The sequence below is a fragment of the Ursus maritimus genome, unplaced genomic scaffold (genome assembly GCF_017311325.1).
Source record: "Ursus maritimus isolate PB19 unplaced genomic scaffold, ASM1731132v1 scaffold_5, whole genome shotgun sequence".
NCBI lineage: Eukaryota > Metazoa > Chordata > Mammalia > Carnivora > Ursidae > Ursus > Ursus maritimus.
The window spans coordinates 641410-669146 of NW_024426663.1; the positions used below are offsets into that span (position 1 = coordinate 641410).

General features: G+C 38.3%; 1 protein-coding gene across 2 annotated transcripts in view; it reads right to left on the bottom strand.

Moving 5' to 3' along the window:
* Positions 1-27027, bottom strand: part of APC (APC regulator of WNT signaling pathway) — a 125115-nt gene extending 98088 nt beyond the window's left edge. Inside the window, exon 1 of one of the 2 annotated variants that reach the window (XM_040621974.1) lies at positions 26258-27027. In XM_040621974.1, coding sequence (XP_040477908.1) covers positions 26258-26422 — 165 coding nt within the window. In that variant the 5' untranslated portion in view covers positions 26423-27027. The remainder of the gene's footprint in view (positions 1-26257) is intronic. The other variant, XM_040621975.1, reaches the window with a different exon arrangement.
* Between the last annotated feature and the right edge of the window lie 710 nt (positions 27028-27737).

Here is a 27737-nt window from a genome sequence, read left to right on the forward strand (position 1 = left end):
ATAAAATGAGACCGATTTCAAAGGCCAAATTGGTTATGAAGACCGGTTCTCCCATCTTTTCTTTATTTTTCACAGGACATGGGAAGGAGATGAATTGTTACAGTGGCAATGGGATTTTTAGTGATGTAGAAACTAAGTGGGAGATAAAATCATAGTCTTCTACTTACCTGTATATTCTATGTTACCTCAAGAGGCAAAAATTTCTGAAAATAAATGTTCCTAGCACCAATATTTAAAGCTTAAGTAGTTTTTCTCCCTCCAATCTTTCTCCTAATTGGCAAATACCAAAACAGTTTTTTACACCCCTACTCAAAAAACATTTCATGGCTTTCCACTGCCAACAGTGGCATTGAGACAGCTTGGAGTTTAATCACGGAGTGCCCTGAATAGCAAATTAATTAATTAGTCTTCCTACACTAAAAGGCTTCCTACTTGTAAGTTTCTCATGGCTGCCATAACAAATTACCACGAAGTCCATGGCTTAAAACAACAAAATGTGTTACCTCACACTTTCGCAGTTCAGAAGTCTAAGCTAAAATCAAGGTATCTACAGCTGCCCTCCTTTTTGGAGGCCCTAAGGCAGAATGTTTTGTCCTTTCCAGCTTCCAGAGACCAAATACATTCCTTTGGTTCAAGGCCTCCTTCCTCCCTCTCCAAAGCCAGTAACAGTGGATGAGTCCTCAATTTGTAGCACTCTGACCTTGCTGCTTCTGTCATCTCTTTCTTTGGCTCTCATTCTACTTCCCTCTTACACTTTTAAAGACTCATGTCAAGGACTCTTACACTGGTCCACCTCAACAATCCCAGATAATCTCCCTATTTTCAGGTTACCTGATTAGTGACTTTATTCCATCTGCAACCTCAATTCCCCTTTGTTACATAATCTAACATATTTACAGGTTCTGGGGATTAAGAGGTGGACATCTCTGGGGAGCCATTATTCTGCCTACCACACTACAGCTGAATCTTTATTTCAGAACTTGCATCCCAATAATAGTCCAATCAAACTAAATACTTAGCCATTTCTGTAACTAACCTTAAACACACGACTTCTGCCTTTACTCTAATGTGATATAGAAGGTTCCAGCATATAAAGACTGAAGACTAAGGCTCAAAGTTCTGAATCTTTCATTTTGTAGCTCTATGACTTTGAATAAGTCACCTAGCTAATTCTAAAATTTGGCTACTTTTTCATCTGTAAAATGAGAACAATTGTTTGGCTTATTATATAGAGCTGTTTAAGATCAAATGTATAATTCTGAACAAATTTTATAAACTATAATGTACTTTTCTTAAAGTAAATGATTACTAAATATTCTATTGGTCCAAATCAAGGCTCAGCTTAAATACACATTTCCATGAAGTAATCTACCATCTCATCTAGAATCAATTCACCCTCCTGTTTGCTCCATTGATACTATCTCTTTTGTGGCACAAACACATTTTGTACCTTTGTGTGCACATCTCCTCTCCCATTCCTGACTATAACAATCTCAAGGCAAGAGTCACACTTGATTTTATCTTGTATGTCTCATGGTGTGTACCACAATATTTTGTGCATTACAGGCATTACAGGTATTCATTAAATATGTGTATAAGGCATGATTTAAAATTAATCTCCAAAGGGCATCAATGCAGACATTCTCATGGAATAAAAGTAGAGCAAATGCTGAATAATGAACACTATTGCAAAATATAACTTTCTACAGAGGAAACAGAATACTTTAAATAAAAAACCCTGGGCCCTGCAGGTAGAAAAAAGTGTGATGCACCTTTGGGACTAAGTTTCCAAGGTTAGGTGGCTGCACAGTAAAATCACTTTAGGAGCTTGAAGAATTTAAAACACCATTAAATCAGAATCTCTCAAAATGAGGCCCAGGCATTAGTATGTGCTACCAGGACTGAGAAGTAGTAAGCACTACTTTAGCTTTTGCTGCTAAAGTTCCTACTGCAGGAGGGGAGAGAGGCCATTTTTGAAATGCCTTTTAATTTAGAGTGCTATACAGCCTGAGCCATCTGCTTACAGGAGAAAAAAGTTCCTATTAGGTGAAATTTAAATTAAAATAACCTTGTGGGTCAGTGAGGATATATGAAAATACGCAGTAGTTTCAAAGGTCCTTAAAATGTTACATGCTTATACTGAAGTCAGTTCAAAGAAATTATCCTATATATAATTAGATACATGCATGAAGAGTTATATTCAAAGACACTCAGTACTATTTACACTATTGAAATGTTAGAAACAACCTCAATGATTGATAACAACCTGGTTAATTATACTTGTGGTCCATTTAAAGAGGATTAAAATTATGTCAGATATACAATTGCATAAAAAAACATAAAATACTTTGGAATAAATTTAACCGAACGATGAAAGATCTGTACACTGAAAACTATAAGACACTGATGAAAGAAATTAAAGAAAACACAAATAAATGCAAAGACATTCCATGATTATAGACTGGAAGAATACTGTTAAAATGTCTATACTACCCAAAGCAATCTACAGATTTAATGCAATCCCCATCAAAATTCCAACAGCATTTTACACAGAAATAGAACAATCCTAATATTTGTATGAAACCAAAAAAGGCCCTGAATAGCCAAAGTGATCTTAAGAACAAAGCTGAAGGCACCACACTTCCATATTTCAAACTATCTCACAAAGCTATAGGAATCAGAACAGTATGGTATTGGCATAAAAACAGACACATAGGGACGCCTGGCTGGCTCAGTCAGTACACTATGAGACTCTTCATCTTGGGACAGTGAGTTTGAGTCCCATATCGGGTGTAGAGATTACTTAAAAAAAATTAAAACAAAAATGTAAAAGATGATCCTGGGTAGGCCCAACATAATCAAATCAGTCTTCAAAAGCTTCAAAGCAATTAGTAACTTCCAATAAAATTCAAATAAGTTTCAAATTCCTTACCTTGGTTTATAAAATTGCATAACCTATCTCCTGCTTCCATTCCCACTCTTCTCCCCTACCTCACTCTCTCGCTGCTCTGTCTTATGCTTTTGTACTGCCTTTCCTTCAGCCTCAAGAACTCTGCTCCCAAATCTTCAAATGACTGCTCCAACATATCACTCAGATCTTGGCATAAATGTTACATCTTCAAAGAGACCTTCCATGATTACCTTTTCAACATTGGTACTGACCTTAAACTTTCTACCACAGCATGCTGTTTTGTCCGCAAATCATTTAAGATCTGAAAGGCTCTATCCATTTATCTACGTATTTATTCTTCTGTATCTCTCTCCGCTTGCCAAACTGGACTATAAATTCCATGAGAAGAGGAACCTAGATTCTTGTGCACTGCTGTTTCCTTCACACCTAGAACAGTACTTGGTACACAGCACACATTCAATACACACTGTTGAACATATGAAAGCAGATGATATAAAGATGAGACACCAATTTAGAATCAGGTAGGCGACCTAAAACATTCACAACAAAAGTTTTAATACAAGGCAAGCGCATCGAAGGGTGAGAGATTAGATGATTTCTGGCTAGGTGATCAAGAAAGATCTCAGGGGCGCCTGGGTGGCACAGCAGTTAAGCGTCTGCCTTCGGCTCAGGGCGTGATCCCAGTGTTCTGGGATCAAGCCCCACATCAGGCTCCTCCGCTATGAGCCTGCTTCTCCCTCTCCCACTCCCCCTGCTTGTGTTCCCTCTCTCGCTGGCTGTCTCTCTCTCTGTTGAATGAATAAATAAAAATCTTAAAAAAAAAAAAAAAGAAAGAAAGATTTCAGACAGAAAATAGCAACAGAACTAGCTTTGAAAGGCATTTAGGAATTTTTCAGGGCAAAGATTTTGATTTTGTCTGTTAGGTTAAAAATTTAAGACTTTACCTTATGGGCAATTAAAAATATAGGTGTTTCAAATAAATTAGGACATATGATTAGAGGCAAAAGCCACAAAAATTAAGAAGACTACTTTCTAGTTCTTACTCGAGGATAATCAGAAATTTTATGTGTATTACTACCAATTTACAGTTAAATTTAATGACCAAAGACTTTTTCAATTGGAAAATATAATGGCGGGGAAAAACACTAAATTTTATACTCTACAAGAAATTTAATTTTGCTTATTTCTGGTGTTATTTTAGCAATTTTGATAACACTGTTATTTATTAATTTTATGTTTTTAACAAAACAACAACAAAACCCCGCAACATCATCTTTGGCAACCATTTTATCCAACTCATATTCAAATATTTGCATGTAAGAGGGGGATATTTTGTTTCCTAAATTTTTTTTTTTTTAAGATTTATCTATTATTTTAGATAGAGACAGCATGTGTGGGGCTGGGGGGAGGGGAAGGACAGAAGGAGAGAGAATCCCAAGCAGACTCCTCACCCAATGTACAGCCCAACATGCGGCTCAATCCCACAACCCCGAGATCATGACCTGAGCTGAAACCAAGAGTCGGATGCTCAACCGACAGAGATACCCAGGTGCTCCCTGTTTTCTAAATTCTTTTTTTTAAAAAAGATTTTATTTATTTATTTGACAGAGAGAAAGAGCAAGCCAGCGAGAGAGGAAACACAAGCAAGGGGAGTGGGAGAGGAAGAAGCAGGCTCCCAGCAAAGCAGGGAGCCCGATGCAGGGCTCGATCCCAGGACCCTGGGATCATGCCCTGAGCCGAAGGCAGACGCTTAATGACCGAGCCACACAGGCGCCCCTCCCTGTTTTCTAAAATCTTAACATGACCTAATCAGGTAAAGTTCCAGGTTTAGGGCATCCAGTGTTTTAAACTATCTGTCCAGGAAAAAAATTCTGATCAATTTTTTTAAAACTAATTGTTTAAAACAGGACTTTATGGTTTCCCTTTAAAAAAAAAAAAAAAAAAAGATGTCTTGTTTAATGTTGTTAACTTGGATCTTTACCAAAAACCAAAAACAACTGTAAGATTGCTCCCCAAAATACAACTTACAATACAAACTTATAAACCCTATTCATAAAAGTAACATTTTTACACTAAGAGCTCAGGGACTTCAGTTACCAAAACAGCACCAAATGTTTATGGCTATCCCTGTGAATTCAAGAAAAAGCAGCACACAGAATGAGTTTTTTAAAATAGTGTTTCTCATGGGGTGCCTTGCAGGCTCACTCAGTGAAAGCATGCAACTCTTGATCTCTGTGTCATGAATTCAAGCCCCTCCTCCCCCCATTGGATGCAGAGATTACTTAAAAATAAAATCTTCAGGGGCACCTGAATGGTTCAATTGGTAAGCATCAGACTCTCATGATCTCAAGGCTGTGAGACTTAGCCCTGCAGCAGGCTTTGTGCTCAGCGGGGAGTCTGCTTGAGATTCTCTCCCTGCTCCAATCTTGGGGCACCTGGGTGGCTCAGTCAGTTAAGCGTCTGCCTTTGGCTCAGGTCATGATCCCAGGGTCCTGGGATAAAGTGCTGCATCCAGCTCTCTGCTCAGTGGTGAGTCTGATTCTCTCTCTCCCTCTCCTGTAATCTCTTGCTTTCAAATGAATAAAAATCTTTAAAAAAATAAAATCTTTAAAATAAATAAAACAGACTTTCTCCAAGTAAAACACAATTAAAATTAATATCACTTTAATATTTAAATCATAAAATACCTAGATTACTTAATGGATCATTTATCAATTTGTAACATACACATTGGCCCCTGAAATACCTCAGAATCAATAAGGAAAAACCCAATTTTTACTGATGTTAAAAACAAAATTTGGTGTACATAGAAGCATAAATTACAGTCTAATAATGGCACTTACTTTATTTATTACAACCTTAAACCAAATCCTTGAGTCAAGATTTTTATTCTTATAGCAGTATCTCCAAATCCTTACCAATTGCATTTGGTATTGCCTAGTTCTAAACCATTTGCTTCCTTTTTGAAAATATTCCCTTCCTCTTGCTTTACGCTAAATTTTAAACATGTAAGCCAAAGTACAGACTATAAAATCATTTCACTTCTGCATACCTGATAAATATTTGCTATTATAGTATAAATAATCCAAACATATTATTATAAGTAAAATGAAAAAAAAGTCTACCAAGAACTACTGGACTGTGTCAGTCAAGTCAGAAGCCTCTGGTCACCTGAACTATCCCCAACAGTACCTAACATACAGATTCATTTTAAGATTTAGGATAATGAATCACCTAATAAAAGTGAACTCACAATAAATACTTAATGTTATGTTTTAAGAGGGAAGAGAGAAAGGAAAACCAAGGCAAATGAATAAATGTAATTCCCTCCTTCAATATAATGCTTTTAAAATTAGGACTTCACATTTACATTGTAAGTCTTTTTAAACTTTCTTTGCCAAGTCCTCCAAGATTGGGTAGAATTACTTAAAGCGTCACATACCTTTTATGGACGCAAAAAGTAAGATTTCTTAAGAATTGGACCAAATTTCATTTCACATTCCACTACCTTTCTCAGAAGACACCAGCATTAATCAATAAGCATCTTGTGTTTCCAAGAAGTCGCCTTTGAGTAGTCACCCTCTCTCCTACATAACCAATTTCTCCTCTTCTACTTGATCATTCTCATGAACACACAAACATGCTCTAATATCACTCATCTTTACAAACTGATCTCTTGACCTTAGCCCACCACACATATACTAGATATGACCCCTACTCTGTTCTACTCAGAGCAAAACTTCTTGATCTAGTGACCTTCATTTCCTGTCTCTATTTTTTCACCTCTAATCACTTTTTAACCCTCCCTAATCTTAAACAATTTCCTGCTCAATTGCGAAGGTCACCAATGACCACCATGTAGCCAAATTCCACTGTTAGTACAACAATCTCTTAGTAACATGACACAAACTTGATCTCTCTTTTCTACCTGAAATAATGTTTCCTCTGGGCCTGTATGACATTCTCCTGTTTTTCCTCTACCTCTAATTTCCTTTAATGGTTCTGCTTTTCACTAGTCTCTACAAGATGGAGTGCCTCAGCAAATATTTTAGAACTACTTTCCCTCTTTGCTGCTTTCTCACCTAACCCCAAGGTTTTAACCGACATCCACATGAAGCTAACCCTCAAATTTATATCCCCACCCTAACCCTCTCCTCGGAATATCCAACCATCCCATATATCATTTGGATGTCTGAGACATTTATTTTTTATTTTTTAAAAGAATTTATTTATTTATGAAAGAGCATGTGCGTGTGCTCACAAGCAACGGGGAGGGACAGAGCAGAGGGAGAAGCAGATTTTCCACTGAGCAGGGAGCACGGGCTTGATCCCAGGACCCTGGGATCAGGACCTGAGCTGAAGGCAGATGCTTAACCAACTGAGCCACCCAGGTGCCCATCTAAGACATTTAGACGAAACAGACACTTGATCCACAAATCTCCCTGATCCCCGCCGCCCCCACCCCTGGCCACCATGCCACACTTAAATCTTCAAATTCTCACTCCTCTAACATTACACATGGGCAATTTTTTTTCTTTTTTATCTTACAGCAGCAGCCTTACTCTTTCATACCATCCCAGTGGTATAAATAACCCAACACCTTAAATTTCTGCAGATTATAGTCAGAATTTATTATTTTGTGCGTGAAAGATACGCTATATCCACTCCAATTTCTGGATGACACCTGGATTCAAAGGCTAGATTAAAGTAATAACATTTATAGACGATGTAGCAAAAATTTCAGCCATGTGTTAAAGCTAAAGGATATATTCTACAGTTTCTAAGAGGAAGCTAGTATTAGTATCTTTAGATAGTCCCAGGTTACGTGATTTTTCTTCTCATCAAACATCAAACATAATAAAAAATAAATCACTGCAAAAAGCTTGGCAATCAAACACGCATTTTCCTGAGCAGCACATAAATAATAGAAAGGGGTACGGCATCCTGAAAGCCTTAGGCTCTTTTGCATAAATTCACCTTGAGATTATCACAAACATCAAATGTAAGAGTGCTGATCCAATCCTCATTTAAATGGGGGTGAGGTGCTATGGTTGGGAGGTACTTCCATCACATTCCAAAATTATTCCCAGTAATCTTTAAAATGCTGGTCTTCAAGCCTTCACTGTCCCATGCTTACTATATTCGACCTGTAGATCAATAAGATACTGTAGAAGAGACTTCTGAGGCTAGGTCACAAAAGACACTGTAGCTTCCACCTTGATCTCCTGGACTGCTCACTCTGAAGCCAGCCACCATGTTATGAGGGTACTCAGGTAACCCTATGCGAAGGCCAATCTGGGGCCCAAAGCAGCACCAACTTGCCAGCCAAATGAGCGAGTGACCTTGGAAGCAGATCCTCTAGCCCCAGTAAAGTCAACAAATGTTGCTCTTGTAGACAGGGAATAACCAGAATATACAGATTCTCTCACCTTACTGTAATCCACAAGGGAAATTCCTAACAACAACCTTTTTGTGTGGTTAGCGAATGAACTACTCTAGTCAGATTTTCCCAAATTAACTTTTAATCATGGGACCACTTTTCTTAAACTCCAAACCAGCAGGATTTTCACACTGAAGTATTAGATAATCAGATTTAAATAGAAAGTTGTTTATCCTCTTGCAGTATCTGCTTTATACCTTTTAAAGTAAAAAACTCTTCTGAAGCTCAAACAAGTTATCATTATGATTTAAAATTCTTAAGTGTATTATGTTCCAGAATGCTAATTTTTGATGAAAACACAAATCACTCTACCATATTAGCATATATATTTGCCTTCTTAAAGAATACCCACAGATAGTGTTTGTGAAATTTTGGGTTTCTATGGACTAGTTTGAAAGACTAAACAAAAAATGGTAATGGTGTTTGCCTCTGCAGAGAGGATGCAGGTGGCTGAAGGACAGGGCTAGATTTATTTGCATTTCATACATACTTTCTTGTACTTTTTGATATGTGTGCTACATGCATGTAAAATCTGCTCAAAGATAATACTGCTCAAAGATAATAAAGTCTCTTTTCCTGACGAAGCTATATTTTTTGTTTAAAATGAGAGACACCCGAAACAACTTTAGTGCTCATTCAAAACCATGCTCATTACTTTTTTTTAAGTCTGCTAAGTAAGTCATTATCTTGGTATCTTAATAGTGCCTACATTTAAGTTTGAGGCCAAGAAGCAAGTTACGTTTTTACAACTCTGGAAACAACCAAAATGATATGACAAGAAACAATCTGGCTTTGACAACATAAAAACAGAGTATGATTTTTTTTAAATTTCACATGTAGAACAGCTTTAGAAAAGTTACCTGAGACGGCTGCTCCTTCTACCACTTCAGAAAAATATTTGGAATAAAAACATAGTTAAAACATAGCATGCCCTCATTTTGTAGACATGTAAGTTAAATCACAAGAAGGTTAAGTGATTTGTCCTGATCTAGCTAAAGACAATGCCAAATATTTGACTCCAGGTTTCATTCTCCACTGAACCAAAGTCAATTATTTCTTTTTTTTTTTTTTTAAAGATTTTATTTATTTATTTGACAGAGAGAGAAACAGCCAGCAAGAGGGAACACAAGCAGGGGGAGTGGGAGAGGAAGAAGCAGGCTCCCAGCGGAGGAGCCTGATGTGGGGCTCAATGCCAGGACCCCGGGATCACACCCCAAGCCAAAGGCAGACGCTCAATGACTGAGCCACCCAGGCGCCCCCAAAGTCAATTATTTCTGATTTAGAAATCTAAATATATTTATCTTTAACAGAGAAAAGTCTTCTATACCACTAGTTGGTCCTTAGTTGACTTTGGGGGCGCCTGGGTGGCTCAGTCGTTGAGCGTCTGCCTTTGGCTTGGGGCGTGATCCCAGAGTCCTGGCACTGAGCCCCACATCAGGCTCCTCCGCTGGGAGCCTGCTTCTTCCTCTCCCACTCCCCCTGCTTGTGTTCCCTCTCTTGCTGGCTGTCTTTAACAGAGAAAAGTCTTCTACACCACTGGTTGGTACTTAATTTCAATAAAAAATGGACAAATATAATGAGGATATATGTACTAAGTAAAAATCACGTAAAAACCCTAATTAAATTAAATGATGAACACAGGTAACACAAGTAATAAAACCAGAAGCCTCCACTACTAGGTTTACAGAGGGCCTTCAGCAACTTCATTAACAAGCAATAAAAGACAAATGAAAGATTTTAATTTGCAGCTCAGTAACAGTGAGATACATTAGGAACAGAATTACCCCCTCCCCATACAATAATCTGCTTTTTTGGGGACATAAAAAGCAGTATACCAAACACTGGTCACAGAAACTGAGAACTCCTTTTTTTCTCCCCATTCAATTACTCTTTTCGGTTCCTTACATTTAATATTTTGGCAAGAAAATGGTCATGGTTTAAATCTGGTCTTCACGGTTCTAATAATAATATTTAATTAGCAGGCGGTTATCTGAATTGAGATACAAAACTTTTGTCAAAGACCTAATTCTACACTAAATCAAAAATCTCATTAGTACAATATAAACTAATATAAAATTATAGCAGTGGTAACTCATCATAAAATATCATTAAGTTGTGGGGGAGAAATCCTACCAATATGTACTTCCAAAAGACAGCACATAAATTCTCTACGAAAGTGAAGCAATAACTGGATTTTAAAGCTGGCATAATACATTATATTGGTATAACAGAACTGATTTTTCTCAATTTTTTCTGAGTAAGCATTAACTTTCTGCAAAAATTCGTAACTTGTTTCAACTTAGGCCACTCTGTAATTCATTAGAATATATGTGATATGAGTGAATGTTCAACCAAATGAGCACAATTAAAAAAGATTTGTAGGTTTTGTCTGGTGTGACATTTTTTTCCATGTTCTTTTTTTTTTTTTTTTTAAGATTTTATTTATTTATTTGACAGAGATAGAGACAGCCAGTGAGAGAGGGAACACAGGCAGGGGGAGTGGGAGAGGAAGAAGCAGGCTCATAGCGGAGGAGCCTGATGTGGGGCTCGATCCCAGAACGCCGGGATCACGCCCTGAGCCGAAGGCAGACGCTTAACCGCTGTGCCACCCAGGCGCCTCCCAAGTTTATGTTCTTAACTGATAGCTAGTATCATCTTTCAGTGATGTTAATGTGTAAACTGATGTTGGAGAAAACAGAGGAAGAACTCTTGTGTTAGAATTAAGAAGTTATAAAAGAAATGCTATTGAAATATTAGAAAAGATATCAGTCTCTGAAATGAAACTGTAACAAAGAAAAAGACAGGAAATGAAAGACTAGGGGCGCCTGGCTGGCTCAGTCATTAAGCGTCTGCCTTCGGCTCAGGGCATGATCTGAGGCTCCTGGGATGGAGCCCCACATCAGGCTCCGTGCTCTGCTGGGAGCCTGCTCTTCCTCTCCCACTCCCCCTGTCTGTGTTCCCTCTCTTGCTGGCTGTCTCTTTCTCTCTGTCAAATAAATAAATAAAATCTTAAAAAAAAAAAAAAAAAAAGAAAGAAAGAAATGAAAGACCAGAATAAGAAGAGTAGAATGTCACAGGCCTAACTAAATAGAGGTATTAAAATCCAACTCTAGGGCAGGAACAGAGGGCACATGAAAGACTCGCGGCCTAGAGTCTCTTCCAGTTCTAAAATTCTCTGTCACTTCATTCTTCGGTTCACTGAAGTAACTAAGCAAATCGAAAACAAGGAAGCTGTTTAAATCTGACATAGTTGGGAAATGAAGGGAACTCTAAGTAACAAGAAACTTGGTATTTTCTTTTGGCAGAGAGGAAAAAAGAATCAAGTAACAAATATGAGAATTCTAGGTCTCCTTAAAAGAGAACTGCTTTTGTATTTTGTTGATGCATCAATGTAATCACAAAGTGACACACGGCATTTCACGGGAAGACCTGTGATTAATATCAGGTTAAACGTCTTTAAAATAAAAATGTATTGCTATGTTATACAAAATTTTCAACACAGAAACACATTCTCTAACCACAGAATGTCAATTTATGACTACAGTTTAGTTTGCCTAGTAAGATTTCTAACCTGTGTTTAATCTATTTAATTGATTCAATTTCTGATATCAAACGCAAATTATACATACAATACTTTAAAAAGATGTGGGTTCAAAGGTTCAAAAATCACATTTGGTCCCTGAGATATACCAAAAAATATTTAGGAAAATAAAAATAGAAATCACAACATCCAAATGGCATAAAGAAAGCTGTCACAATTACTGGAAATGAACCCCACCTCCAACAAAAATACTAAAGGACAAATGTTTGCAGTCCTTCCTCAGCTCAGTGCATTCTCCTTCCCTCTTCACATATTTCACTTCAAAAAATGTTCACATTTTATCTCTTTGCTCACAGAAAGGACATTCCTATCCCAATGTACTATCCTTGTTACACGTATTTCTGACTTCTCCAGTCAAAGAAAATATCCCTGCCTCCTTCCCTTGGGGGCTTTGCAAAGTAATAGAATAATGTGATAAACAATGCTAAAGTATTAAAAGGCAACCATACTTTAATGTTTACCTTTCCCAGATATCTCATTTGTAACATAAAGGGGGCCTGAACACAAAAAAATGACTACTGTAGAAATGTCAAGTCCTCCTTGAACAAGTTAGTCAAAGAAATATTTGGACTTCTGATTGTAGAAATAGCAGACTATGCAATTCAAACAGCTGTCCTTTGAAGTCAATTTAAAAACTAGACAAAATATTAAAATATCCAACATAGTGAGGAATGAATAACCAGCTCAAATGTACAAGATGAAACCCAGAAAGGTGAGATCAGCTTTTGTCTTCCATGGGTTTGTCAACAAAGACGTATTTAAGAGTCTGAACTCTGATTTGTTGCCTGACTTTCAGGACTGGGGAACAAAGGTCAGAATCTGGGACCCACCAATGGTAGAGACTGTGATAAAAACACCATTGGCTTTGGGCTTGGACTCCACAGGGATTCATCCTAAGACAAGTAAGAAGGAACCAGAAGGTGGGCCAGAAAACTTAAAAGATTTGAAACTGAATTAAGATGGTCTCACACTCCAAGGCAGTTGGTAATAGCAAATGAAAATCTTCTCTAGAGAAAAATTAACTTCATCTTATACATCAAATTATTTCTGCAACAGACAACAGAATAAGACCCACAGAGAGCTGACATGTTGGATTACAAGACACAGACTGAAAAATCTACATTTAAGGGGATAAAAATCAAGCTTAACTATTTTTGCATGGAACTGAAAACTATACAAAGGGACATGGTAGGTATGAAAAAGAACCAAATAAAAATTCTAGTAACTAGTAAAAGAGGGGGGGGAAACGGTTGTAACTTCCACATAGTAAGAGAAAAAAAATCTGAAATGAAAAAATAGTCAATTTGTCTAAATGGCAAGAAAGTGGAGAAAAGAGAACTAACAGGGCAAATGTAAAGTACACAGTAAGATGAGGGAGTTAAATCCAACCATATCACACAAGGGACACACCAAAAACAATGCGAAAAGGTTGGAGGTAAAAGAACAGAAAAAGATATACCACACAAACAATGAAAAGTGCTGGTATTACAGCAATCTTGGACAAACTAAACTTTAATGCAAAAAAAAAAAAAATGCTATCCAAAAAAAAGAGGAAAACTTCATAATAGTAAGTCACTAAGAAGATGTAACTACTATGCATTTCCATGCATCTACTAGCACAGCCTCAAATACATAAAACAAAAACTGAGAGAGCTACAAGAGGATATAATCAAATCCACAATCATAATGGGATATTTTAATATACCCTTCTTTATAATTGATACAAGCAAAAAAAAAAAAAAAAGATCACTAATGATGCTAAAGATATGAAATACAACAAACATGACCTAATGAAAACATTTGGAACACTGCACTCAACTGCAGAGGAAAAAAAAGACAATATACTGGGCCACAATGCAGATCTCAAGTTTTAAAGGTGTGAAATCACAGACCATTGAATCAGAGTGTATTCTCTAATTATCTTGTACAGTTGTTAGAAATCAAAACAAATTAAAAAATAACTAGAATATCTCCATGTATTTAGAAATTAATATAATACTTCCAACTAATCCAAAAGCCGAAGTCTTCTATCAATAAAAATTAGAAAACATTTTAAATGAATTATAAAAATACTACATATATCATAATTTGAGTAATACAGCTAGCTAAAATAGTGCTTAGAAGGAAATGCTTAGCCTTAAATACATGTAATTAAAAGGAAGAAACGCTGAAAAGTAGTGAACTACAAGAAATTAACAAAAGAACTACAAAAAATTTACCTTCAAAAAATAGAAGGAAGGAAAGAAAGCAGAAATCGGTGCACTAGAACACAAACATGTAATAAAAAGGATCAGTAAGATTTAAAACTTAGTTTTTTTGAAAGACTACTAAATCTCTGGTGAGACTGATAAAGGAGAAAGGGAAATAAGAAAAAGGGAAATATCAGACATAAGAAGGGAATTCTTTCCTAAAGCCAATAATATATAATTTTGTGAAGGTAAATTAAAAAGTGTGGATGAAAAAGACAACCTCTTAGGGGAAAAATTACCAAAATACTTAACAAACAGAAAACCTGAATAGGCTTAGAAAGGAGAAATCCCATTAACTAAAAACCTTTCCAAAAAGAAAATTCTCAGGACAGTTTCTCTGACAGACTGTAGCAAAAATCTGAGGAATAAAAATTCGAATCATACAAACTTTCCCAAAACAGAAAATAAGGGTCAGTTCACCTTATGAGGCTAGCATAACACTGATTTCAAATCTTGACAAGAACAATATAGACCATCTCATTTATGAACACTGACGTAAAACAAACTCTCAGGCAAAATATTAATAAATTGAACCCAGGTATAATTTAAAAAGATAATACAGTAAAACCAAATTAGGTGTATCCCAGGAATCAGATTAGGCTTAACAGGTAAATAAAATTCAATATATTAACGCACTAAGAGAAAATTCTTATGGCAATGAAAAGTTGAAAAGGAAGGCAGGCAGGCAGCATTAAATTCAAACAGAATAAAACACAAAATTGTTAGTAAATGAGATACAGCAGGGAGCTTTTTTTTTAAGTTTTTATTTTAATCACCTGGTGCTCATTATGACAAGTGCATTCCTTAATCCCCATCATTTATTTCACCCATTTCCCACCCCCACCCCCACCCCCACCCCCGGTAACCATCAGTTTGTTCTCTATAATTAAGAGTCTGTTTCTTGGTTTGTCTTTTTTTTTTCCCTTTGGTCATTTGTTTTGTTTCTTAAATTCCACACGAGTGAAATAATATAGTACATGTCTTTCTCAGACTTATTTTGCTTAGCATTATACTCTCTAGCTCCATCCATGTCACTGCAGATGGCAGGATTTCACTCTTTTTGATGGCTGAATAATATTTCATTGTATATATACACCACTACTTTAACCATTCATTCATCAATAGATGGATACTCGGGCTGCTTCCATGTCTTGGCTATTGTAAATAATGCTGCAATAAACACAGGGGTGCATGCATCCCTCTGAATTGGTGTTTTTTATATTCTTTGGGTAAATACCCAGTAGTGTGACTGCTGGATTGTAGGGTAGTTCTATTTTTAACTTTTTGAGGAAACTCCATACTGTTTTCCAGTGACTGCACGAGTCTGCATTCCCACCAACAGTGCACAAGGGTTCCTTTTGCTCCACATCCTCACCAACACCTGTCGTTTCTTGTGTTCTTGAGTTTAGCCATTCTGACAGGTGTGAAGTGATACCTCACTGTGGTTTTGATTTGCATTTACCTGACGCTAAGTGATGATGAGCATCTTTTCAAGTGTCTGTTGCTTATTTGTATGTCTTCTTTGGAGAAATGTCTGTTCATGTCTTTTGCCCATTTTTTCCATGGTCTTATTTGGTTTTTGGGTGTTGAGTTGTGCAAGTTCTTTATATATTTCAGATACTAACCCTCTATCGGACATGTCATTTGCAAATATATTCTCCCATTCGGTAGGCTGCTTTTAGTTTAGTTGACTGTTTCCTTCTCTGCGCAGAAGCTTTTTATTTTGATGTAGTCCCAATAGCTTATTTTTGCTTTTGTTTCCCTTGCCTCAGGGGACCTATCTAGAAAAAAATGTTGCTGCAGCCAATGTCAGAGAAATTACTGCCTGTGCTCTCTTCCAGGACTTTTATGGTTTCAGGTCTCATACTTACGTCTTTGGTCCATTTTGAATTTAGCTTTGTGTATGGTTTAAGACAGTTGTCCAGTTTCATTCTTTTACATGTTGCTGTCCAGTTTGCCCAACACCATTTGTTGTAGAGACTGTCTTTTTCCCATTGCATAGTCTTTCCTGCTTTGTCGAATATTAATTGACCACATAATTGTGAGTTTATTTCTGAATTTTCTACTCTGTTCCATAAATCTGTATGTCTATTTTTGTGCCAATATCATACTATTTTGATTACTATAGCTTTGTAATATAACTTGATGTCTGGAATTGTGATGCCTCCAGTATTGCTTTTATTTTTCAAGATGGCTTTGGCTATTCAAGTCTTTTTGTGGTTCCACACAAATTTTAGGATTTTTTGTTCTAGTTCTGTGAAAAATGCTGTTGGTATTTGAATAGAGATTGCATTAAATGTGTAGATTGCTTTGGGTAGTAGAGACATTTTAACAATATTTGTTCTTCCAATCCATGAGCGTGGAATGTCTTTCCATTTCTTTGTGTTGTCTTCCATTTCTTTCATTGGTGTTTCATAGTTTTCAGAGTACAGGTCTTTCACCTCTTTGGTTAGGTTTATTCCTAGATATCTTATTTTGGTGCAACTGTAAATGGAATGGTTTTCGTAATTTCTCTTTCTGCTGCTTCATTATTGGTGTACAGAAATGCAACAGATTTCTGTAGACTGATTTTGAGCAGAGAACTTAACAAAAGCAAAACAAAAAGAAAACCTTCAGCAAATGTACTTAGGAGTGAAATGTTAAAAGCTTTCTCTTTGAGATCAGGAACAAGACAGGGAGAGCAGCCCTGTGATGATGCAGTGTTCTATTTCTTGACCTGGGTAATAAATTCATGTGTGTTTACAATAACATATTAAGGTCTTCATTTAACCTTTTATGTACAATCTAGGATATGTGTTACGGAAAAAAGGGAAGAAATATTTGGAGATGAACAAAAGGCTGATTAAGACTATCATCAAAGCTCAGCAACTCTGTAGGTCCTAATTTTCCCCTATTATGATTAATTTCAAACCAATTAACATTTATTGGGCTTATAAGACATTGTCCAATCTGGCAACATGAATTATTAACCTTAAAGATGTTTGCAGCCTATCATCTAGTAACTCCATTATCTATGAACCCATCTTAAGGAAAAAGGCCAAGATAAAAAGAAATCCATAATGTGCTAAGATGTTCATTGCACACATGAAAATAAAATGGAAAAACAACTAAATAACCAACTACAGGGAATAGTTAAAAATAATTCTTACAGTGGGATTATTATACAGTCAATAAGAATAAGATTTACAAAAGAGTCTAAGAAATGTATATAACCTTATTTTTTTTAATTGGAAATATATACACACAAACATTATGTGTACTGTGACTAAGGGGGATATATCTTACGCACAGAAAAAAGACAAAATAAGAAGGAGGGAGAGAGGGGTTGGGGAGACAAAAGTTATATTATTTTTCTTTATATGATGAGCTTATGGATATTATCTGTACTTTTTATTTTATTCCTGAATTTCCTGTAATGACTATATAAAGCTTTAATAATGGGTATGTAAGAACTGAAGAAAATAATCACAAACCTAATGTATCTTATTTTAATTACTTCAAAATGTAACTAAAATTTCAATTTTTATCTCAGTCTGATTTTATTCAGGTAAACTATTTTCTAACAGTTAAACTGTGTAAGTCTATAATTTGCCAATTATTTAAAAATAATTTCTAATTATATGTAGTGTTTTAAATCATAGAACCTTAAAAATAATAATAATTAGATCTCCAAAGATCCTGGCCATAATTCTAAACCAGTTTGCTCCTAACAGCTAAAAGAGAAAATGATCTATAAACAGGCTACAAGCAGTCAATTCTGTAAAAGAAAAATGATGATTAGTCTCTGAATAAAAGATTATTCTGGCTCCTCACTTTCTTGAGCAACCATTTTCAACCTCAGCTTTGCCAACATCCTGGTATTTTCTGACCAGCTGCGAGATATGTCTCAAGTAATCTGTTATCAATCATAAAGTATAAATGTGTTTAATGCTTATCATTAGAAATAATAATAAACTGAAGCGAGCGTAAGATCAGCCCTATACGACTTAACATAGTTTGCATTCCAGTATACTTTAATGAGAGGGAACGAACACAGTAGAGATAAATCCTACATTTTGGGAATTCCACATTCACTTATTCAATACTTACTGAGCATCTATTAGAGGCCAGGAAGTAAAGGCACCTTGCAAACAATAGAAACAGAACTGAAAACTATTAGGTCATAGGGTTAAACGTAACTGTCATTTTACAATTTAAAGCTTTTAGTAGACTAACCCAATCCTACTTTTCACTACTTGCCAGCATAAACTTTGTTCCTCTAGTTCTGATTTTCTTCTAGAACATTCTAGCCTTCCCTGCTGCCAAACCTCTGCTTGAGCTGCTCCCCAGCCTAAGCGCTTTTTGTTCATTTACAAGCACCTGTAGAATGCTCACCATGGCTAGGCACTGTGCTTGGAATGACAGAAGGAAAAAGCCTTTTCTATCTTTTCTAATCTTTGAAGCCTGGGTTGAGTCCCACTTCTTTGTCACAGAATTACTCATTATCCTCTCCATACTCCGAATGTTGTAACTGTTACTATCCAACACAGTGGCTCCCAATCTCTAATTTAAGAAACCATTTTTAATATCAAAATGTTTCATGAATCTTATTCTCACTCCTCAGGTGATAGCATCTGGTCCCATGGCCCCAAATACCATCCATACACTGATAACTTCCAAACATGTACATCCAGCTCCTTGAACTCCTAATAGATATGCCTATTCAACGTCTCCACTTGAATATCTGATAGGTATCTCAAACATAGCTGCATCCAAAACAAAACTCCTGATTTACATCTCCAAACCTGTGTTCCACCTACCCCCTACCCCACAGCCCCATCTTAGTAAAAGGTGCCACCTTTCACCCAGTTGCTCGTGTTGAAAAACCTAGGAGTCATCCTTTACTTCCCTTTCCCTCACACTCCACGTCTAATCCATCAGTAAATCCTAGTTATTCTCCTTTTTCTTCTTTAAAGATTTTATTTATTTAAAGATTTATTTTTTATTTTTTATTATTAATCTACCAATAGATCCAAGTTATTCTACCTCTTCTTCTTTAAAGATTTTGTTTGTTTATTCTCTCCTTATTTAAGGAGAGAGAGAGTGCAAGTGAGGGAGGGGCAGAGGGAGAGAATCTCAAGCAGACTCCAGGTTGAGTGTGGAGCCTGACACGGAGCTTGATCTCATGAACTTGAGATCATGACCTGAGCCAAAGTCAAGAATTGGACACAACCAACTGAGCCACTCTGGTGCCTCTCTACTTTCTAAGTATATTACAAATTTGACCACTTCTTTGCTCCTCCATCACTACTATCTTCTCTAAGCAGCACATTTCCAACCTAGATTACTGTAAGATTTTCCTAACTGGTTTTCCTGCTTCATTCTTGCCTTCAATTTTCAACATACAGTTGGAGTAATCCTTCAAAAAAAACCCCCAAAAACATGTCAAATCTGGATATTCCCATGCTTAAAACACTTTAATGATTTCCATTTCACTCAGAGTAAAATCGAGTCTTTAAATGACCTTCAATGCCTACTTGATCTAGCCTCTGCTGGTCCTACCAACTGTCCTACCACTCTCCCCTTCACTCACTCTACTTCAGCCACACTGGCCTCCCTGTTGTTCTTTTTTTTTTTTTTCTTTTCTTTTCTTTTTTTTTTTAATGATTTTTTTATTATATTATGTTAGTCACCATACAGTACATCCCCGGTTTCCGATGTAAGGCTCAATGATTCATTATCCCTGTTGTTCTTCCCACATGTCAAACACACTTCCATCTCAGAAGGTGCCGCTCCCTTGACCTGAACACTTTCCCTCAGATAGCTCCAGGGCTTACTCCCACCACTTCCTTCAGGTCTCTCAGCTCAAAGGGCTTCTCAAAAAGTCCTTCCGTCACCAACCTATCTAAAGTAGCATCCTGTTACTCTCTTATACACTGAAACTTTTATTTATATCAAAGCCTATTAACTATCGTGTGTGTCTGTGTGTGTGTGTTCACATGGATAATGTTTATTGACGGCATCCCTAACCAACATTTACACTCAGAGAGAGCAGAGCCTTGGTTTTGTTCACGACTGTTGCCACATTATGTGCACACAGCAGACCCTCAAGAATATTTATTGGATGAATGATGATTATTGCTTTTGGTTTTGTTGAGAAAATAATGAAAAATACACTACTAGAATTCAGGAAGGCTTTCAAATGAATTTATACTCTATTAATAATCATAAAAGCATTATATACATGCTTTGGTGGTAGGAATACAATGTACATGATTCAGGGTTCAATAACAACGAAGGAATAGGGCCTTCTTATAATTCTCTATCCCTTCCCACATCCTTCCTATGTCATTCATTAATTCTTTTTTAAAGATTTTATTTACTTACTTGGCAGAGAGACAGAGAGAGAGCACAAGCAGGCAGAGCAGCAGGCAGAGGAAGAGGGAGAAGCAGACTCCCCACTGAGCAGGGAGCCCGATGTGGGGCTCAATCCCAGGATCTTGAGATCATGACCCGAGCAGAAGGCAGACGCTTAATCAACTGAGCCACCCAGGCACCCCATCATTAATTTTTTCCATAAATGGTTACTGTGTACCTTTAAGCCACAGTATTCTAGACATTAATACAAAAATAACTAAGACAAGGTAATGCATTGAGACATATAAAAATAATACTTATAGACTATGACATACACTAGGGATACAAATATAGATCATAAAACTGTGGCACAACGGGAAGTAATCGACATTTTAGGGGTAAGTGTTTAGGTGGTTAGGGCAAGTTTTAGTAGTGATGATACTCAACAAACACTCATAAAATGAAACAACAGAAGGTATTCTTCAGTTTACTTTACATGTGAAATGAGGGTTTTAAGTCTTAAAAAGTGCTGCTGTAATTTGCTACTATGAGATAAGCTAGGCTTAGAATGAAACCAGAACAAGGGGAGTGACAGAGCTGAACGGATCACAGAGAAACTGAGCCAAGTCCTTGATGATTTCAGGCTGGATGAAGCCTTAGGTAAAGTTTAGCTACAAGATCTAATCATTCCCTTTATTGTTTAAGCAGTGTGAATTTGGTTTTCTGTCACTTGCAATATAAGAATACAAATGAACTTCTACGAATTCTTTCAAAAAGCAAAGCATTTGCTTATTTCAGGGTGTAGGGCCACTACTGGCATTTCTGAAGGGATGAATCTTTGTTTTGTGGGAGACATCACAGGACTTTCAGTATATGTGACTTCTACCCACCAATTGTCAGTAGGTCCTCACAACCACTGTGACAACCAAAAATGTCCCTATATATTTTCCAAATGCCTCCCACCCCCAAGGGAAAAACAAATCTATTTTCTAATAGTTTTATATGTACCCATTTCTCTCAGTGGTTCCACCAGGTACACATAAATGTACTTAACATCAACTTTAGGGGTAACTGGGTGATGGACATTAAGGAGGGCACGTGATGTAATGAGCGCTGGGTGTTATATAAGACCAATGAATCAATGAACTCTACCTCTGAAACTAGTAATACACTGTACGTTAATTAATTAAATTTTAATTTAAAAAAAGAAAAATATCAACCTTAGAAGAACAGTTACACATCACTCAAATGTCTTAATTTTACAAAATCCAAGTTTAATCAGTCATTTACGACTATCTCAATGTTTAGCCAAAATCCCATGTATAGCTTACATCAACTCTTGGGGTAAGCAGTGCTGTAAGTCTGCTCCTACTATTGGAAAATTTTTATTTATTTAAACTTACTTCTCTATAAAATACTAGAGAGACATGTCACTGATATTGTTGGTCACCTTCCCCTCAGCCATTCACCTAACTTCCTCCTAGACTGAAATGTCAGATAATGGTTTTTCCAGCCCCCTCGCAAGTAGGACATGAACATGCCAGGATGACATCTGACATACGGCTTCTGTGAAAGGTTTACTTGCCTAATCAAGAGACTGGAGGGCAAACTTCCTCCTATCTTTGGTGGCCGCGTGAGAAGGTGATTTCCGGAGCAGAAAGAGTAATGTGCAACAGTAAGAGGATGAGCCTGAGCAAAAAGATCAGCACACTGAGGATAAAGAAGAAAAGCACCTAGATCCTTGATACAGCGTCACTGTACAGCTACACTGACTGACCAGCAATCCTCCAACTCTGGACTTCTTTTTATGTGAAATACAGTTTACTGCTGGTCGGTATTATGTAACCCAAGGCCAAACTAATACAAGATATACTCAAGATCTGAAAGCCGCTGGAAGTGGGAGAACCAACATGACTGCAGGGTTAGAGTGGGTGGCTGGGAGAAAGCTGTGTACAAAAGACAAATCAGAAGCAAGAGAAACATATACACACATGCACATGTAAACACACTAGGTGAGGGCAGGTGGATTAAAATCAAATTCCACCTGATTCTGTTTGGTAGGAGGCAAGCTTATGATAGTACATCTAAGATACACAGCAAGCAATGCCGGTGGGAAGTCAAGTTACAGAACGGGAAACATCCACACAAAAGTGATGATTTATGCCATTAAAAATAGGGTACAACCGCTAAGAGAACACAGTGAAAAGTGCAGAGATCCTTGAGTACACTGGTTACCACTTGTCATTCTAGTTGAGGTTCATCCACCCGTGAGGCCAATTAGAATCCCACCCCTCTTGACAAAGATATTGTGACAGACTTGGCAGCATGACCTTCTCCATTTGTTCTATCAGAATGGAGGTTAGGACTTCTGGGAAAAGCCTAGAAGAGAATTCTCTCTCCCTTTGGAAATAAAGGAGGCTATCACATGAACATTGCTGATAGTTGTTTTTTTTGTTTTGTTTTGTTTTGTTTTTTACTAGGAGGGAAGCCAGTCAAAGCATAAAGCCCAAACTGGAGGACAAAGTTGAGATAATAGCAGAAAATGGAGCTTCAGCCCTGATGACATAAGCCTGTTTTTGAAGCCAATTCTCTCTATGCACTTGCCAATTATATAAGCCAATACATTCTTTTTGCTTTTAAAACAAGTTTGCATCCTAACTAATGTGGGAACCACTATGTTTTGGGGGAAGAAGTGCAGGAAATGTGAAAAAACTTTCAGAGACATAAGAGAAACAGGGCATACAATGCAGAAGAACCAAGAAATCAGATAATCTTATTCCCACAGAGTATATTTCACCAGTGATCCTAGGAAACCAAAGATAACCGAGGAAAGACCATTAGATTTGGTGACTAGGAGATCATAGGTGACTTTTAAAGTAGCAATTTCAGTGCTGAAATGGTAAAGTAAGTCAGAGTGCAAAGGAAACAATAATTTATATTAATTAAGAACTCCATAATGTACCAAACACTTGGGTGAACATTTAACATGTGTTAAACTCCTTCAATTATGACTCTGTAAGCAAGTTTAACGTTCTATTTTACAGATAAAGAATACAGTGAGTAGTAACTTGCCCACAGCCACACAGCCACTAAGTGGTTTTAAAAGACTTCAAACCCAGATTTATCGGGCTCAAAAGTCCATGTTCTTCCTACTACACCAGGCTCCTGGAATCAAAGAATAAAAATACAATGACACAGCAGGCTCAAAATTCAGACTCGCCTACCTGAGTTGCACAGCACACAGCACTGTATTTGGCAGCCTTGACATAGAAGCATATACATAGGCTAAAGAGGAAGAGACTGAAGAAGGAATGATAAAGGACAGTTTGACAGAAAGACAGGCAGGAATGATTGTGGACACATCTGGAGGGGACTACTCTTGAAAAAGGGGAAGGACATTCTTCCCCTGAGATAGGAGTAGATAAGGAAATGATACTGAGGATAAAAAGAATATACCTCAGACAGTTGAGATTTTTCTCAGGAAAGGAAGAGATTATTATTTGCTATAAAAACCTTCAGGAAATGATACAGAAAGACAGTCAGCATTAAAGACCCAGCAGACAGCAGAGCACCAACTGGTATGAAAACTAACCAATACCTGCACGTAACTGTCTCTTGTATCCTTCAGGAGCTCAGGGGTCAAACTGAAAGAGCTAGTGATGAGGCTTATTCTGGACTGGGGACTAGAAAGGTAAATCTACAGAAAATAAAGCATTCTAGGGCATTAATGAGAGCTTAGTAAAAACCGATGACAGTGGGATCCTGGTTTAGAGAGGCAAATGAAATCAGCAGCAGGCTAATGGGTTGGATAAATAGAGAGACAAAGAGGGGTTCATAAAGACAGCGTGTGTGAGAGAGAAAACAGGTTCCCTAAAAGCGGAAGAGTAAGGGATTTTAATAAGTTTGTAATCAGAGATGTGTTTTGACACAACCCTTCAAATTATTTTGCCAGAGGCAGAGAGCCATTGACTGGAGCTCAGCAGTACTACTATCCCTTCAGTCAAAAGCACAGAATTGAGAGATAACCCCCTCTAAAAATGTACAGCCCTTGACTGTAGAAAAATGAAGGCTGAAAACAAACAAATGGACAAACTAGCCCATACAGGAATCAAACATAAAAATATCTCCCCTTTTTTTGAACTAAACAATTCTATCTCTAAATTTAAGAAATTAAAAAAATCTTTAAAAAAGGAAATTCATTAAGAGATCAAAGTCTACAACAAAGGGAAAGACAGATTATGTGTCATGAGGCAAAATGAAAAGTAAACAAATCTGTCAGGCCAATTATACAGCCCACATACTAAAGAATGTTAGTACAGAATTCCAAAAGGGCAAGGATAGTTTGTCCTTTAATAACTTGGGACAGCACCTAGCATAGCTTCAACAAAATATTACTCAATTTAATGTTAATAAAATAGTCCACCCACTTGCAATCTCAAAGGAGAAGCTATCATTTATATCTATAATCTCAGTTTTACAGTTTTGGGGCTTTTGAGAAATTATCCAACTACTTCTCTCTCCCTTTGGAAGTAAATGACAAAGACTATCACATGAACGTTGCTGATAGCCATCTTTTTACTAGGAGGGAAGCCAGTCTGAGCACGAAGCCCAAACAGGAGGACAGAGTTGAGATAACTGCAGAAAAACAGAAAATATGGGAGAAACAGACATGGCAACTTCCTCCACTACCACTTCAATCCTGCAGCTTGCATTTATCAACTCTGGCAAGACACCAGGTTATTTAGGACAGTTTCTTACACCATTAGTTCTGAGTACCCTTGCCCTAGTAATGAAAGAAGAACTGAGACTGGCACAGCCTAAATTTTGCAGAAAATATCAAGTCCTACAGCGACTGTTAAGTAGCAGCAGCAACAATCGAGAATCCAAGAAATTTGAGGAGTTCTGAGTTTAAAAAGCTTTTCTCCATTTTAGTCCTTTCTAAATAAAACAAAGAGCTTGTACAATACGGGATTCTAAAGCTTCCCTGGGCAATTTAAGCTAAATAAAATAAACATCTAAATAAAAGATACTCCGCCACACTAAATAAAAGAATATATCACTTAACCTTCCTTGTGCTATTACGTATCTTACATTCACAAAGCCTTCTTTTTTAAAAACGAACACTTCCCAATTCTTCCACTAGATCTAGAAAACGTAAGCCCCCGCCTTAAAAGTTCGGAGACCAAAGGTTTACTATAGTCACAGGTTAATTTCCATGAACGATCATCTGCATCACAGGCACCATTCCCTACTTTGCAGGAGTTCAATGAGCCAAGTCCAACTCTTCAAACGACCCGTCTCCTGGGGACTTGATTCCCTCATTAAGGTGAAGCTTTTTCTTTGTAACTCTAGATACGAGGCTACCGGGTATTCTTCCCAGAACTTTTAAAGGAAGCAAGAGGGTCGAAACCAGGAAGATGGGGAGGCGACTAAAATAGGAGGGGCAACGACCCACCCACCTAACGCAAAGGAGAGACCGCTTGGACGTGTAAAGCTTCACCAGGAGCCGGGAAAGGTGCGGAAGGCAGCAGGCGTCGCGACCCCCACCCACCGTGTGAGAATGGAGGGCTTGCAAAGCCAGGGTCCAGCTGGAGGCCTGAAAGGGGGCGCAGGGCGGGGAGGGGGTGGGACGTGGAGACAAGAGAGCGGCAGAGTCCGGCCGAGCACCATTAGGGTCTAGAGCAGCGGGACAAAACCGCCAGTGCTTGCGCCTCACTCACCTGCCAGACGCTCGCCCCGCGGCCAGAAGTACGGACGCCGCCTGGGCGCTTCCTCTCCTTCGGGACACAGCCGCCGCCGCCGCCGGAGCTCCAGGACCCGACAGTAGAGGGGGGTGCAGAAGCAGGCAAAGCGGCGACCGGACCCGAGCCCAGAGAGCCGTACATAGGGGGCACCGGGGGTCGGGGAAGGCAACTCTGTGGGTCACCTCCCTCAGCAGTAACTAACAACGCTTCCCGGGAACAGCATCGTGCCAGCCTCCGCCCGCTGCTCCCGGGCCTTCGCCCGCAGCTCCCCCCAGCAGCGGCCGGGTTTCCGGCGGCCACACTCCGCCCCCTTGCTACTAGGCCTCCGCCATCTTGTTGGAGGCGGGAAGAATGCGGCGCGCATGCGTGCGCGGGAATCGCCGGCGTCCTCCAGCCTCGCCGGGAGGGGCTGGAATGCGCAGTCGCTCTGCCGCAGCGCGCGGACCGTGGGTTCCTCGCGGTCCGGTGTCTTGCGCGCTTGCTACTTGGGAAGCCGAGTCTCGGTCGCCAGATCTACTCTCTTTTCTTTGGGTAGCGGCCGAATTAATAAAACCCTTCTGCATACCCATAGTCAGTTATTCAGCAAACACCTGTCCAGCGCCTACAATATGAAGCGTCCTTGGCTGGGTGCTGATGATAGATTGATAAAACCTGGCTCCAGCCCTTAAGGAACTCATAACCCAGTGAAAAAGACGCAGATAAACGAGTAATTCCCCAAATTCTTGTTTTGTAGCTGCGCACCACCTGCTCTCCCTCGAACTCCCCCCACCCCCATTTTAATTCAAAGCATACCTATTCTGGAAAGTCCTCGTTTGTCTCAGTTTTACCTGTTCTTTACCTTTAATGACCTCTCTAGCTTAATTTCATTCAACATTAAATCAACAAATAATACTTGAGTTTCTATTATATACTTGATAATGTCCTAGGCTCCAGAAGTAGAAATATATACTCATGGAACTTACATTCTAGGAGGAAAGAATGGACAATAAAAGACAAATCACAGAATTAATGTTTCATAGTGATAAGGGATGGGAAGAGAGCGAACCACCAAAAGATGAAGGAGACTGAAGGGCGGCAATTAGCAGTCTCTCTCCGGAGATGACATCTGATCTGAGGTCTGGTTGACCGTAGGGGCCAGGAGCCAAGAGAAGAACTGGGTCAGAGCCTTCCAGGCAGAGAGAACAACAAAAGCAGGGGCCTGAGGTGGGAATGAGACCAGCAGGTAAGAGGGACAAGGAGAATAGGTGGCATGGACAGTGGGAGGAGATGAGGTCAGGGAGAGGCAGTTAGGTAGGGGATTGAGGCCATGATAAGAGTTGGATTTTACTACAAGGGTCCTGTCTACCTTGTTGACACTGTCCCAACTGCTTTTCAAACACGAATACTTCCTGACTGTCTATGCTTTGCACCTGCTGATCCCACAGTCTTGAAGATCCTTACTATTGTTCTTCACATG